We start from the raw sequence: 16,995 nt of genomic DNA on the forward strand, positions 1-16,995 counted from the left end.
CCTACTGTTGAACTTCTCTGGGTGTTTTTCTCTCATGATATGGAATCTGTGTGCAATGGAGGCATCCTAACGAGAGAAACAGAAAAGAAAAACAGGACAGTTTATGATCCTATTATCTTGTGGAAATAAAGATCAAAAGAGAAAAGAAGTTAATGAATAATATTTTTAAATGAACGTTTTCTTAGCAATATCAATACCAGGAAGATGTTCTGAAATTAGGCAAAATATACGTAATCCACATAAATTATGTGCAAGTGTGATTTATGTCACGATTTCACCATTTGTTACTTGTCGTATTTACTTCTAGGAATTGATTTCTATTTAATTTATATATATTCTTTAATAATTGGTTTTGGCCTCATGCTTACAGTGTGTTTAAGATAGTGCATGTGAACAAAAATGTGAAAAAGCAGTTGAAAATATTGTTACACAAGAGCTGGAAAGATGGCCTAAGTGGAGAAATGATCTGTTAGAGAAGCTCCAGTCCTTTGAGATTAATTATAGGTAAAAAATACTGTAAGAGTGCATATCTAGTAAAATTAAGTATAATACATGACTTCAAAGTTTGGTAAGTGTCGTGGATATAATTATTATCTGTTCATTCCACAAGTAACTTTCTGACATATCTTGCTTAATAAAGAAAAGCAACAGAAAAAAATCTATTTTTGGAGAATGGGTGACAAGTGTAACCAGGCTCTGAGACCCCAAATGCACCAGTTCTAAACGCTAATGGATGTTTCTTCCTTTTAGGAAATCCATTCATAGTTTCAAAGAGACAGAATCACAATGAATGTGTGAGATTGGTGGAATATTGTGATTCCAGCTTTTCAAACACAGACTGTTCTTACTGACTTTTAAACAGTTGCCCCGGTTATTCTAAGCAAGAAGATATTTTTCCCATTCTTCATCTACACATGATTAATCACTCCAATGAGGAACTAATATATTTACCAGTCATTTCAATAGAAATGGGACTATTGTTGCGATTAACTGTTAATTTTGTTTCATAGTGGAGATAAAATAAAAAGAAAAACCAAACACAAAGGAAATAAAGAAGTTGTGTATTTGAGAGGAACTCGAAAACACTAATCAAGGATTAAAAGTCTAATGAATGAAATGAAAAGGCTAATGTGCTTACTCATGCATAACAAAGCATGAAGCACAACAAGAGAGGGACCAATGCCCACTGCAGATGGCAGACAAAGTTGCTTTTTCTCTGCAAGATAGAGCTGTGACAGAACTGTAATTTTTTCTCTACATTTTATCCTCTAAAAATTGTTAAGCAATGGAATTAATCCACAAGTGAAAAGGACACTAAGGTATAGATAGGTGTGTATACAAACAAAAGTTAGAAAAAAGTTACAAAAAAATAAAACCTCTGTGGTTTGATATTCTAAGATATAACTTTGTTATATATACATGGTCAACTTCCTGGTTTGCTAAGAAATAGGAATATCAAGATGGTTCTCTTTTATTGATCCAATACCTCTCAAATTCAGTCACAGAGTTTCCTCTTTTTTAAAAAAAATTCTCACTAATAAACCATAACTATATTCTATCTTAGATTGTGCAGCTGTCTTATTGTGGTATGAAATTATAGAAAAATCTGAGCTGGGCTATATATAGTATATTATGTAGCATGATCATTAATTAATTTTTAAAAAATCATTTATTTTCACTTTATCTCTAATTTGATTCAAAATCAATTTGGAACACCTTATAATTAAATGCATACATCCAGCAGACCAGTTAAACAAAAGCAAAGGAATATGAATCAGGTAGTAAGAATGGATGATCAATATTGGTTACCCATAGGGAGACTATCATTGAATTTACTTCTTGTTGAATTATTTGTTTCTGCTAGTTTAGAGAACTGAGACTTTAAAAAACAGATTGCATAGTATAATTTTCTTTACAAGCATATATTTTTGCAATAACAAATCTCTTGCTTTCCAAAGCAACAGGACAGACAGAGGGAGACAGAAAGAAGAGGAGGAGAGGGGAGAGGAGAAGAGAGAGAGCATCAAAAGAAGACCATGTAAGTAGACTGGACTATAACTAAGTAAACTCCTAGAAATATAGAACACCAGATAGCCAAAGATAAACTGAATGTTAGCTCTATCTCCAAGACAGTTGAGCAATGGATCACATAGTAAAGAGGAGAAAAATAAAAACTAGTGAGGAACACTGGCATGCCTTTTCCTCATGTTGAATGGATTCCACCACAAAGAGAGGGTTGGCATTGCTGACTACAGGATTGATAAGAAACAATGACAGCAGGTGTTCATTTGGATGAGAACTCAGACCAAATTCCCATGGGACCCCGTCCCTTTGGCACAACCCCAAGAGGCTTGAAAGGGAACTGCCAAACGTTGCAAACTTATCCAGGAGCCATATTTCAGGAACACTTCTGATTCTTTAAAAAGAGACTAAATAAGAAAAAGCTAGAATATTGTTGTTGACTTTTTAAATAAATGCTGCTCTTTCTGTCTCTATGTATTGCAGTTTTTAGGGAACAGAAATTAAGTCAGCGTCACTTCCACACTGTGGAATGGACAAACTTTGAATTCAGACAGACTTTCACTTCCAAGACTTCTGACTCTAAGCGAATGACTTCCTTACTGTGAGTCACAGCTTCCGAATCTTTAACAGAAGACACTGATACACTTTTATAGTACGTGGTAGTGATTTTTTTGAGATTATTCTGTATAACAATTGAAATAGTGTTCTCTAGAGCTGGGTGCTCATATATTTTATATCCACACCAGAATTTTATTGAAAGTAAAAGGGGGTGCTAAAACATAGTTAAATTTTGAAGTATGTATTTATTGACTCTTAAATTTGTTTTATTATTTCCTGAACTTCTATAATACTTTTATCTTAAATTAATTTAAAAAACAAAATCAGATCTAAAAAAGATAAAGTATATCCATCTTTATTCAAGCAAAACAAATTTAAATCTCATCATGTTGACTTTTTAAGTAGCAAAAGTTAAAGTAATTTTTCTTGATATATATCTCAATACTTACAAATATATGTATATCAGAAAATCAGCTGCTTACTCATATCTTTCTTTAATACTTTGTCACGGGTATTTTTCTGAAGAGTGATTTTTTTCCTTTCCTGTAAGGACTTATTATTTTATGTTTTTTAATAAAGCTACCCAAAATCTCCAAAGTTGCATTTTAAGCTATTTATTTGAATAATTTGACTATTTTCTGTGGATCATAACATTTTCAGTAGAGAAAATACTCTATAAGTGCTGAGACACCTGAGCCTACAGTGAATTCTGCTAAGAAGAGTACATTATTAATATTAATCTTTTTCTTGAAGTCTAAAATATATCTGCCCAAATACTGTCATAGGTACTATTATTTTTATTCCATTTAAAGAAAATTTCTCTGACAAATATTTTTACGAAACTTGTCAAATAAGTGGTTTTCATTTTTGATTACTGAATTATTATTATAACAAATTAAATACCTTCTCAATTTCATTGCATTTCAGGATAGGATATAAATTTAGTCAATTACAAATTAGTATCATCAAGAGTTGTTCCAAAATGCAATTATGGAATTTAAAATTAAACTTTGCACACCAGATGAGTTTTCATTGTTGAAACTCTTCAGTTCCTCCTTAGTTTTGGATGGATAAATTGCAATGTCTCCCTGTGTGCGAGTTTTTGGATTTCTTAAAATAATTTCAATTTGCTAGAAATCTTCGAAATCTCAAGTTTTTGGTGCTCCATTTGTTGGATATTTTATTAAAGGTTACCCACTGTTTTCTTCCTTTTTTTTGAGGTATTATTTACACAGAATAAAATTCACCAAGTTTAAGTGTTCAATTCAATGAGTTTTGACAAAGGTATACAATAACCACCTTCACAATCGTGATATAGGAAATTTCCATCACTTCAATAAGTTCCCTAATACCCTTTGTATTTATATACTTTTATACTTATATAAATCCCCCCTCCACTCTTAAAAGTCATTGATCTGCTTTCTGTTGCTGTAGTTTACCTTTTCTGAAATTTCCTATAAATGGAATTTAAAAGTACTCTCTTATGTCTGGCTACTTTCACTTATTATAATGCTGTTTTTTGTTTTAAGTGAAGAAGATTGGCCCTGAGCTAGCATCTGTTGCCAATCTTCCCCCTTTTTTTTTTGTCTCTCCCCAAAACCCCAGCACATAGTTGTATATCCTAGTTGTGGGTCATTCTAGTTCTTCTATGTAGGATGCTGCCACAGCATGGCTTGATGAGCAGTGCATAGGTCCATGCCCAGGATCTGAAGTGACCAACCCTGGGCCACTGAAGTGGAGCACGTGAATTTAACAATTCAGCCACAGGGCTACGCCTATAATGCTTTTAAGATTCAGCCATTTGTTCTGGCACCAGTGGTTTGTCCTTTTTTGTTGCCAAATAGTATTCTATTCAATAGATTCACCACAATTTGTTTGTTTATTCACTAGTTGTTGACATTTGGCTTTTATGAAAAAAGCTGCTATGAACTGTTGAGCACAATTCTTTTCGTAGACAGGTGTGACTGTATCTCTTGGGTAAATACCTAGAAGTGAGATTGCTGAGTTGTATAGTAAGTGCACATTTAACTTTATAAGAAACTGCCACATTATTTTTCAAAGTACTTGTACCATTTTGCGTTTCTACCAGTAATGTACGAGAGTTCCACTTATTCCACCTCTTTACCATTACTCCACATCCACAACTCTCAGCAGTCTTTTTAATTTTATCATTCTAATAAGTATGCAATGGTATCCTTGATTGGAGCCTTAACCCTTATGAGCCAGCACCATCTGCTTCACTAGAGGCGTCTGCCAATTGTGATGAAACTATAGGGTTTGAAAGTTCTGGTACAGACTTAATGGATGTTCCTAGCTCTGTCAGAATTTGTCCATCCTCACAGCTCTTAGAATATTTTCTCTATTACGCTACTCAACGATTCCAAAATAGCAATGAGCGCTCTGTGGAATTCCACTTGTGCTTTCTACCCCACATTCACCCCAGGCACAGCCTCGAGGGTTTCAAAGGGTTCTTTTTTCCATTAAACGCCTCCAAAAGATATTCTGAGAATATATGCTTAGAGTCCCTCTTGAAGAATTTTGGGCTCTCAAATGGATTATGATCTTTTTCTCTAGTTAAACTATACTTTAAATACAAGTAATGTTAAAAAATTCAATGTATATAAAAGTACATAAAATGAAAAGTAAAAGTCTCACATTTTTCCCAATTCTAATTCCTGAAGATAAGAACCAAGATCCTTTTCTCATGCATCATTTTTAAAATAGTCTATACATATAAAGTATATATGTATGAATGCATATATGCATATATGTATATTTACAAAAATAGATTTAACTATACAAACTGTTGAAACCAGCATATTTGCACTTATCAATATAGCTCAGACATCTTGTTGTATTAGTAAATACATTACTAATACATTACCTAATCATTACATACATTACATAATACTAATCATTAGCTAAAAACACCCTGTAAACTTACATTTATGTGTTGAGAGTACAGTGTATACACAGAAAATTTTCTAATTTTATCAAAGAATGATGTATCCCATATAAACATATTTCCAGTATATGTTATGCACTAAACATTTAAATTTAACTTTTACTAATTTAGGCTGAAAAGTATTTTATTAAATCTATAGATTTAATTTAATTTACAATAGATTAATTTAACCCCTTGTCTCATTAAAATGATACACAGCACCACCCTTAGGCTCCTTGTAATGGCTAGGGCCATCCTGTTAAGTATCGCAGACCTTGCACAGTGACATACTGCGGCTCTCAGTGGGCATAGTGCTGCTGGCTCTACAACTGAATGACTCTGGAATGCTATGTTGTACTGTTCCCTAAGGATTTTTTATTCCTTTTCTCTTCTGTCATGTCAAATTCTTAACTTGCACTTCTTGCTGCAAAGCATGCCTGTCCCTAGCAGTTTCCTCTTGTTTCATTGATTTCAGTTTTCATACTTTGAAAAGAAATGGAACCTTAGAATTGTCAATCTAGAATTGACCTTAAATACTGCTCATATCCAAGACTAGCAAAGTGGATTAAACAAAGCCCATAAAGGTCAAGATAAGGCCAATAAGCATAAAACGAGCTAGAACAGTCTGTGGGATTCTCCTACACGTGAATTTCACAAATTTTGTGCATGAATTTTGAGTTAATCATTTTAACTATTGCCAAACATTTTATTATAATAACTTTCTAGTTGGTATTTTACTTCAAAGAGCCAAAGCTATTAGGAAAATTATCGTTGATAAACATTATGAGTATTTCAATATATTATTTTTCATCTCTTGTAAATAAAAATTTGTTAAAATTGTAAGAAACTATGATGAATGAAAGGAAATGTACAAATGATTAGTTGGAGTTTCACTTCCAAAACTGAAAATCCCTACGTAAAATTAGGTAATAAAGTAAGATTTTACTTAAATTTTAATAATCTTATTGAAAATTCCTGTTGTTTATATATATTTCATCCAGAAGAGATCATAAAACCAGGCAGACTAGTTCATGTTATTGTAAGAAATATTTGCCCTCAGAGAATGTAGAGAGATACGCCAAGGAGAGAACCTAAATCATAAGTCCCACTCTTCCTCTTTGGCACATACAACACACGGGATTAGCACTGCCAAGAAACTTCTAGAACAGTTTCTTCACATTAACCTTAAGCTTTGTGAACAAACTTGTAGAAAGAGTACTAAACTTACTACACACTTACTATTATCACAACGATGTGATTTCCATGAACAAAATGCTCCCTTAAATATTGTTCTACTTAGCAAATTTTGTTCTACTTAGCAAATTCCTGACTTGTTTTTACTGAAAGTGAAGACTAGATTTCTCTAAGTGCTTCTCTTGATTAAAAATTCCTAGATTTGGAGGCCTACACTTCTCAAATGAAGCAAACAGTACAGAGCACACATTGGTGATGGATCGCTTTTATAGTTTCGGTTTGATTCCTAATGGGGACTGATCTAAGGAGACCTTAGTTACATGAAAATACATGAAAGCTCAATTCATAACAGTTTCAGTAACAGTTCATCATTAGATCAGGAGCTCTCTTTCTATAGAGCCTAAGGTCAGAAGTAAAGAAAGAAATGTGCAATTTAAGTAATATATAGAACAAGGTTGGTGTCTAAGAGGCAAAGGAATATTTAAATCAAAATTGTTACTGAAAAAGAAAACACAACTGTAGAATAAAACTAAAAATTTTAAAGTTTCATATTTTTGGTGATACAGTGATTAAATCAGTCTAGCAGTGAAACTCAACTTGCCCAAACCCTGATGTAAATCTGAACTTCTCAAGAGGGACCAAAGTCTTATAGAGCAGTCCTGGAAAGGAAACCCTAGACATCCCCTTTCAGAGGGTTCCGATGGAGTCAGACCCCTCTGAGAATGCCTTGCTTTGGGTCTACAAAGGAGGATATCAGTCGCTATGATGCAAACTCACTCTCCTCATGCCTGAAAAAAGAGGATTCAACACTCCTCACATTTAAGGTCTAGAATAGGACCAGAGTCAATGAAAGCAGGCCAGGATTCCAGGGCATGGAGAATTGGAATACTGGAGTGTTAAGGCATAAAGACACAAGACAGGGACCAATTTACTGAAACGAGGAAGGCAGAGGCTTGCTCATAGCTGAGCAGGATAGTAATTAAGAGCACATGCTTTGCAATCTGACAAAGAGCTCATATACAGCTATACTCATGCCCTCTTTATGCCGCTATTTCCTCATTTGAAAAATGGAAATAGTCTATATCTATGTCATCAGGTTAATATTAATTAAATAAGATCATTCTTGTAAGGATCTTTATCCCTTTGCATAAAGCCTGACAGTAAACAAAACAAGAAAGCTAGTATTAAATTGCTCGGGTACTAGGCAAATGAAAGCTACTAGTCTAAGAGTAACATATCAAAGGAGAAACAAATTGATGGCATCTTAACAGAGAACCAACCCACTTCCTTAAGTATCATCTGATCAGAAAATATTTACAAAAAAATCTTCACTAAGATGATCACAGGACTAGAATATTTCATAAGTTCTGCCACTATCTATTGAATATTGTAGGGCTCCAATGTGTTTTTTAAAATTTTTGATCTCTCTGCAGTAGAATTCTTATCTCACAGTTTGAGTTCTTCTTTCCCAGTTTGAAAAGAAAAATAACAAGTATATGAACTTAAATACTGAAATATTTAATTGTTATAATCACTAAATTTGCCTGAGATTTTGAATTCAGATAAATCATCAATATCATACATTTTTAACTGCTCTTTTCACAGTAAATTAGATACTTAACTGTTTTAGTTTCTGAAAACCCTAAGCATTTTGCTGATACCTATTATCTTCAAGAATCAAGAGGTCCTTTTCAGTTAAAACAGAAAGACTGGATCCATTAAGTACATTTATATCTGAGGTTGATTTGGTCATTACAATGTTCACTCAATCTGAAAAAAGCTGCAAATGTATTCAGTGCTTTGATATAATTTCAGGAAAACTGCAAAGAAAGTCTTGTCATATTTGAATACCCAGGGGGTTGAAATGTGATAACATTTTCCATAATGTCTCAAGGTAGGCATAATCCTTACATTTGCAAAATAAATCTAAGTCAACATCTGGTGTGTGATTACCAGTCATTAAATTGGGGCTGGGAATGACTAAGGTGGTATGAGTGCAACCAGTAAATTGGATTGAGATGGGATGGAGGAAGAAGTAGTGAAACGGTAAGAGTGGGGGCTGAGGTGCACATAAAGGAGAAGGGGAATCAAGATTTAGAAAAAAGAAGAAATTCTATTTACTGTCTGTAAGTAGAAATGGGAACAGATCTCAAAGGTGAGGGTAGACATAAGCCTGCATATGAGACTGGGGGGTCCCTGGAGGACACACTGGGGCAGGGAGATGAATAGTTTATTAGAACCAAAAATAGGAGTAAGATAATTTTCATAGAAAAAGTAAGAAAGTAAGGCCCTCTATAAAATATTCACAAAGTCAATGAATGATAATAGTGCTAATCATGTACCAAGCATGAGGTACAAGGTGCAATTATATAGTCTTTATCCCATTTAAATCCATAAGGTAAATACTATTGTGGAGAAAAACCTGAAGGTTCATCTGTTTATATAACTAGGCAAAAGTCATCAATTGGAGTAGCCAAAGTATAAACCAGATTATATGTGTCTATATGGAAATAGTTAATAGTCATGTAGTACACTGTCTCTAAAGGCCCTATCTTAAGAATAGCTTTCATAGGATTCTAGCTTTATTACAGGAATGATTCCCAAATATGACTATATTCTTTATATCTGAAAAATAATTGATGCTACAAGTTTGGTTGATTTCAATAAAATATCTCAAAGTGACAGCATATGTTCTATTTATTTGTTCCATCTTAGGTGAGAAATTCACTATAGAGTATTGCACTATGCTTCATTCTCCTGTCCTCTCTCACTTCCGTCCCTCCACCTTCTCCTTCCTATCCATCTGTGTTCATTCTCTGTCCTTCTAAACACACACATAGCAAAGTCCCTTAGGAAGATTCCATCTTTTTTCTACAAAATATTCCTTTCCTAGAACTGTATACCTACCAAAGGCATTTTGGTTCTAACATGGTAAAAGAGGACAATGGCAGATGCTGCTTATTGCCTTACCAGTATGCATTTCCCTCCTCTTTTAAACCAATAGAACTCTCATTTCATCCATGTACCAAGCTAATAAACAAGTAAGAAAACAGACAAACAAACAAATCCTAAATCCCCTAGGTACTTTGCAGTTAGGAATGGTGATTTAGATTCAGTTCCTTTCCACCTTCTACCACCACCACCACCACCTTACTCACAGGAATGGCAGACCTCAGTTCCCAAGAGGTATGGCAGATAACTTCAAAACATAAGGATAAAAGCCAACCCTGAGAATTGCCAGTGGGAGAAAAGGGAGCCTAGTCCTATAAAACATCTTTGGTCCCAGTAGCTCTGAACGGACTTCCTCCAGATGTCCTATTAGCCGAGAGAAGAAACCCCTGACGTGTAAATTTGTTATTGCTCCATGCAGACAAACACAATCTTAACTGAAACACGGGTCATCACTTCCCCAGCTTTTCATTGCTCTGAAAACATAAAGATAGGGAGTGTGAAAAATCTATACTGGTGATTTCTGAGAAATATTTCACTCAGTTATTTTTCTTTGTCGTTAAAATTACAAATCCTTATATTTGTACAGAGTTGTGTGATTTCTAAAGGATTTTCTGGCAAATTATATATTTTGACCTCATTATTCTTGCTAAATTAGACATTTGATCTTGCTTTTGAAAGAAACAGGGAAGATATAAATATCTTTATTTTAGAAAGAAATTCTCTCTCTGGCTTAAGGGAGTTTCCAGAGGTTAGGCAGCTCACCGGAAGGGCAGCTGGGTTTAGTCTTATGTCTCCCAGTCCATGACTCAGAGTATGACTTCTAATTGATCTCAGCAACATGGTTAGTTCACCGGATGTTCATTCTGATGTTCTTGTCTTTTAAGCTATTCCAACATTAATTGCTGTTAATGCCATTTTCTTGTTAGTGCTGTGGAGCTGATTCCGACTCCTAGCGACCTGTGAACAGCAGAGCAGAGCCCTGCCTGGTCTTTTTGGGCCTTCCTTTCATCTTCTGGCGCTCTATCAGACAGTGCTCTGCTGCTTCTCATAGAGTTTATTCATAGGGTTTGCATCGCCAATCTTTTTCAGAAGTGAGTGGCGTAGTCCTTCTTCCTAGTCTGTCTTTGTCTTGAAGCTCTGCTGAAAGCTGCTCACCATGAGTGATGCAGCTGCCACAATATGACACCAACCGACAGAGGGGTGCTGTGGCCCCTGACCGGGAAACACCCCGGGCCGCGGCGATGAGAGCTCCAAATCTTAACCAGTAGACCACCAGCGCTGGCTGTTAATGCCCTTAGCATCTCAAATTTCCTAAAACAACTAACATTATTCAGAAAATCAGGAGAAGTTGCTTGTGTCCATAATTCTATTCATAATCTAATGGTAGTTATCATTTAATTAATGATGTATTTCCTAAGTGATGTTAGCAAATAAAATTATGTTGATTGTTCCTCATTAAATAATAAGTAGCATTTGTGCTTATACTTTGTTCTCAAGAATAAATATAACTTTAACTGTCCTTTCCTGTAATCATAGTCATTAAAGAGAATAAAATCAAAGTCAGTAGCTTTAGACCATAATCAGATTCCTAATTTATCTAACTTAAGTTAGAAGAATTTGAGTCCAAAATCTTTCAGCAAAAATACCTCATGCCTTGATGCTACCAAAAACATCATACAAAGTGACCACAGAAGTCCCACCTCAGTAAACTAGTCCTTTAAGGAGGATAAAGGGCAATGACATCATCTGCATGAAGGCATAATATTGGTAAGTGAATTTGCAGAAGCCTTCAGAGATAAAATTACTCTGCTTATAAGGTAAGATAAAAATTAAAATCTATTCCATATCTAGAAAAACATTAAACATATAAGAGAAAGTTGTTCCTGTTTGTCTGCTTTTACTGCTCCAAAACAGGGCTCGAACTATTCGTATGGGCAGCAGAGAAAGGAGCAATCGTTTCAAAGGGTTTTATGTACCAGGGAAGGAGCAGTCCTGTTGGGGAATGGGAGGGGGATACAGTCTGGGGCAGAGGTTATGGCTGTAGATGAAAGCCCCGAGGACAACTCCATAAATAACCATGAAAGAACATACTTCAAACATTGCTTCGGTAACATTTAAAATATTTGGTCATGTTTTTCCAGCCTAAAAGTAAAGGCCTAATCCTTATGCAAGGAAAAGTATCCTGCGTATTGGCTTGTTTGAAGATAAGTAAATATAGTTGTCACATTTATTAGTGTAATACAGATTACACAGATGCACAGAAGTAATGAATATTAGAAACATTAATCTCTGCCTCGCACAAACCACGAATCCCTGTGGAGTGTTGCAGGGAAGTCCATAATAGGGGTGGCAATAAAATCTGAAACTCCTAAATACCATACACATGCCTTTCTTGAGCAGCTATTACACATGATTCAGTATCATGTTCTACAAAAGGTTTATCATAGTGGCAAACTGTTAAGACATATAACCCTTAAATGTTATAGCATATACAACTCTATTGGTAACAGAACACAAACTGTTAACACACCAGGACTCACAACTTCCTCCTCCTCTGTTTGCCCACCTAATTTATCTCTCTTCCCCTGTCTGCTGTGAAAAGAAACTTTGGTTGCCTTTTGGGCTGATTTTCTGGAGAAAAGCAGTATAAGAAAAAGAATTATACCTCTTATATGGATGTCTGAAAGAGTCAAATTCATAGACTCAAAGAGTGGAATGGTGGTTGCCAGGGGCTGGGGAGAGTGGGAAATGAGGAGTTACTAATCAAAGGGTATAAAGCGTCAGTCAGACAAGATGAATAGACTCTAGAGATCTGCTGTCCAACATTGTACCTATAGTCAATAATATATTGTATAATTAAAATTTTGTTAAGAGGGTAGATCTCATGCAAGTTTTCTTTCCACAATAAAAGAAAAGAAAAGAAAAGAAAAAAGAAAATTAAATTAAAAGAATTACAATCCCCAGAAGGCTACTTACTGAAAGGGAATATAATTTATCTGGGGTATACCTTGTGGGGTAGTGTCTTCAAAAAGAGATAAAAGATCACGATGGCAACATAATGGGAGGAAAAGCAGTGAGTTCTGTGGAAACTAGAGAGTGTAGATGCACTAGAGATTGGCACTGGACTGATAATGTTAATACGAGTTGCTGTGTTCAAGGGAAATATGAACACAGATGAAAGATTCTGTTTGGGTCATCCTCTAAATTCAAATTTGCTCCAAAATAGGACTTCAGAGGTTATTTCTTTATAAGCAGTTCAGGCACTTTATTTTTATTTTTTAAATAGTTTTGAAATATTTAAAGCTGTTGTTCTGTGAAACCTTCTTTCTGTGAACATTTTTCATGTTGAAATTTCCTAGAAGTAAAAGAATATAAGAAGATTCTCCTTAGAATAGCATTGAGTATTTATAACTTTATGAATTTGGAAGTGCTAATCAAACCTCCTCTTGATGAATATATAGGCCAACTGCTGGGGCTGAAAGTACAGTTTTCCACACTTGTTCCAGACCTGATGTCTTTCCAGGTCTGATCTTTGATTGATGGCATCTACTGGGTTCTGATCTGGGTTTGAAATCTGCGCAAGCCCTGTCCATGCTAGTTAGCCAATAGTCTTTCATACACAGACTTTGACTTTTTGGACATATTAGACATTCTCACACCTGTTCAGGTGGCTTTATCTCCTACATACACACACACACAAAGCTAACCAAAGGAACTTTCCAACATCCTGCCAGCAAACTTAACACATCACTGTTTCCAGACATACTCCTTCTCTCTATCACAACAGATTCCCCTTCTCCATTCTAAGACCAGTCCCCCAGGCTGTGCTTGGATGCTATCCCTTCTCAATCTCTCAGGAAGCACAATACATCAGGAGTTTACATCCTCCCTTTCCTGTACTTCGTCCTCTCCCCCTCTATGGAATCTTTTTCCTTAACTTTAAAATTGCTTAGGTACCAATAATGTAAACAAAAATCCCTTAACCTCCTGTGCCTGAAAAATACTGACATTTCCCTTAACCCCTTTCACCCAAACTTATTAAAAATACTGACTAGAATTTCTCACTTCACTTCCACACTCCCTCTGACTCTCTGATCCACTGTAGACTGGCTTTCTACTTCACAACTTAAAATTATTGACTGTGATTTTTCTCTTTGCTTCCTCGAATAAACTCTCACTCCCTGTCCTACTGCAGTCTGGCATGTAGTTCATCACTCCATTATAAATTACATCCTTGACTTCTTGGCAATTTTGACTCTATTTCTTTTCCTTCCTTCCTTCCTTTCTTTCAATACTCTCTTGCTTTGACTTGCATCAGACCAATTCCTGGTTTTCTTCCTATTTTCCAGGCCGCTCTATTTCAGTTTACTTGGCAGGCTTCTCCTCCTCTGCCTGTCTCTGCAATAATAGCCTTTCTTGGGATTCTGTCCTCATACTCTTTTTCCTAACTCTATACAGGTGGATCTGAAAAGAAAAGGCCTGTAATCATGTTAGAAAGATGAGACTTGATTCTAAAAACACGAAACTACAGAAATGCTTTAAACAGGGCATCTTATCTGTATTTTAGAGCAAAAAATCTGTATCAAGAGCAATCACTTGAATACTGTATGGATGACTTTATTTGGTGGGCTCAGTATTGGGGAGATATAAAATAACTGCTGAATTAGATCAGTAGTAATGGTATGGATGAAAAGGAAGGTGCTTGTCCATGACATATTTAAGAGGTAAATACTGGCCTTGATGTTTGATTGAGTATTCATTGATTGAGTGGTAGGAGCAAGGAAAGGGTCAGAAATGGATCGCTGGTTTTTAGCTCTGGTAATTGGATTGATATGGTGCCTCCAAGTGAGATAGAAAAAGAATAGAAGTTTGGCAGAGATGACAAAGTCTTCTTTGGTCATATTGAAGCTTTTTGCTTGTTTAAGTTTTTATTGAAATTTACATCTAGTGTAAAAATGTGCACAAAATAGCTAAATGGACACAACTGTGTCACCCACATCCAGGTAAAGAAAATAGCACATTTGTATGGTCTCCATAAGTCCAGTCCCCATCATGAGAAGCTGAATTTTAGTTCCTTAACATTTCCTACTGAGCCTTGACTTTGATGCAAGTGTAGATCACATATAAAAATCATACACACACACACAGAGAAGAATAGTCTTCACCCAAATATTATGGTAAAATATGCCATTTGACTACAGTCATTGTCTATGTCTTTGAAAGGCTGAATGGCTAAAAGCCCATTTAAAGTTATTTCTGGAATTCATGAATTTACGCATATCTATAATTATGCGATGGTGTATGTTAATAACTTTCAAATAATTACACAAATAGTGGAATAGATTGATGGTTAATGACAATATTAAGAAAGACTGTTAACTAGAAAATATTAAAAAGAAAATCAGAATCTCAAATAAAAACATATGGCACATGTTGCTATAATATTAACAAAGTCGCTTCCTTTCAGACTTTATCTTCCCTTTGAAAATTGCCAATAATTATCAATATTTAGATAAAAATTTAAAATAAAATATATGAATAAATTTATGAATGTTTACATGATGAATAATTGAGACTTTGCTACTTCATTATTCCAACAATGCTGATTCTTGTTTTATTTGATACAGGCTAAATAAATAACCATTGAATCTTTCATTGGGAAAAAAATTCAGTCTAACTAGTGATTTGCAATCTAACAGTCCTTAATTTGAATCCTTTCTCTGTCACTTGCTAGCAGTGGGATCCTCAGAAAATTGCTTCCCCTCTTTGTGGTTATGGTAAGGAACGAGTAAGAAAATAGTTTGGTGAAAGAGTCAAACTAGTACCTGCAATATAGAAAATAGTCAACAATAATAATTTATTCTCTTTTTCCTTTATATTTGGATTTACTGATGTAAAAGTTGTCACTGAAAATTTATTATAAGAAAAGTGTCAGATTTCTGACTTCACAAGTTATGAGATTTTAAAATAGCTACATGTATTATCTTTTAAACGTATCAGTTAAAAACACTGTCTTCACTTGCAAGTTACATACAATAAATTGAATTAAGTTTTAAAAGAACTAGAATATGTTCTTTAGAAAAGTAACTGCATCCATGAAAATTTGATGTAATGATTGGTTTTGTCTCTGGATTTTCCTTATCTTTCCAGCAATTCTTAAACTGTAAGCATTTAAAAATACGCCATATATTTGTTTCAAGACCTTAGTTGAATGAAACTAGGACATATTTCATCGACAGCTTTGATGAGAGATTAAAGTTATCAGAAAGTTCACAGCATGAGAAATTGAGCTCAAATCACTGAACGCTAAGGCCATTTTCAGGCCTGTTCTCAATCTCTGCAACATTCAGCACTGCTCTCCTTTTCTTCCAAACATGGTCTAAAAAACTCTCATCTTCGGTTACACTCTCTTCTACAGCTTTCATCTATTCTGATAAAATCTAGTTCAATATCTGCAGCCTTGACTGCTGTCTTGATATTCGGTTCCGTGTTTCCAAATCCATGTTTTGGATTGCCTTAATGTGTCATGCTGAAAATTCAAATTCAACATCATCTTTTCCCCAAAAGTGTATCCTCTTCTCAAATTTGTCATTTTCATCACTGATGCCATCATCCTACTGTTAGCTACTCAGATTCAGAGTTCGAGTTATTTCTGATTCCTCCCTTTTATCCCATATCTATTCAACAGCCAGTCCTGTCAACCTACTTGTAGCTTTTCATTTCTATTGCCTTTGCCTTAATCCAGGTTTGACGACAACCCACCCAAGCAACTACAAGGGTGTTTCAAATAGTTTTTCCTGCTAATAATCCGACATACTAATACAATTCATCCTAACTACCATTACTCATTTAAATGTGATAATTACTATGTGCCATTAAAGTCCCAAATCTGAGGCTTAGCTTTCAAGACCTTCCATCTTCTGGCCACTCCACCATTCAAAACTCATCTACCTCTAGGACTCTATTTAAGTATTGACAAATATTTAAAGATAAGCTGTATACTTCTACTTCCACAGTTCATCTGTTTCCAATTAACAAATATTTAACTCTATTATGCCATTATAAAGAAATTTCACAAACACAAAACTTTTGAGTACCCCATGTAATTGTAGAACCTGTAAAATTAAGATAGAGGGGTTACTTCATAAAGTAGTAGGTGCCAAGAAATTTAAATCATTTTGGTATTTCATATTCAATAATAATAAAAATCATAAAAATAAAATTTCATATTTATGGCATATGGAAATCAAATAGGTAAAATTAATGGAGTTGAAAAAATAAAATTTTAATTATACTGTTTGCATGTTGTAATGAATAGTAATAAC

The 16,995-nt window shown here is 34.7% G+C and overlaps 1 protein-coding gene across 6 annotated transcripts in view; it reads right to left on the reverse strand.

The window, feature by feature from the left end:
- The window catches only part of DGKB (diacylglycerol kinase beta), a 685,277-nt gene that overhangs the window by 308,775 nt on the left and 359,507 nt on the right, over positions 1–16,995 (reverse strand). For all 6 annotated transcript variants that reach the window (XM_044766591.2, XM_070509328.1, XM_070509320.1 and 3 more), the window contains one exon: positions 2–66. In XM_044766591.2, coding sequence (XP_044622526.1) covers positions 2–66 — 65 coding nt within the window. The remainder of the gene's footprint in view (position 1; positions 67–16,995) is intronic.

This window comes from Equus asinus, chromosome 1 (genome assembly GCF_041296235.1).
Source record: "Equus asinus isolate D_3611 breed Donkey chromosome 1, EquAss-T2T_v2, whole genome shotgun sequence".
NCBI classification, from domain to species: Eukaryota; Metazoa; Chordata; class Mammalia; order Perissodactyla; family Equidae; genus Equus; species Equus asinus.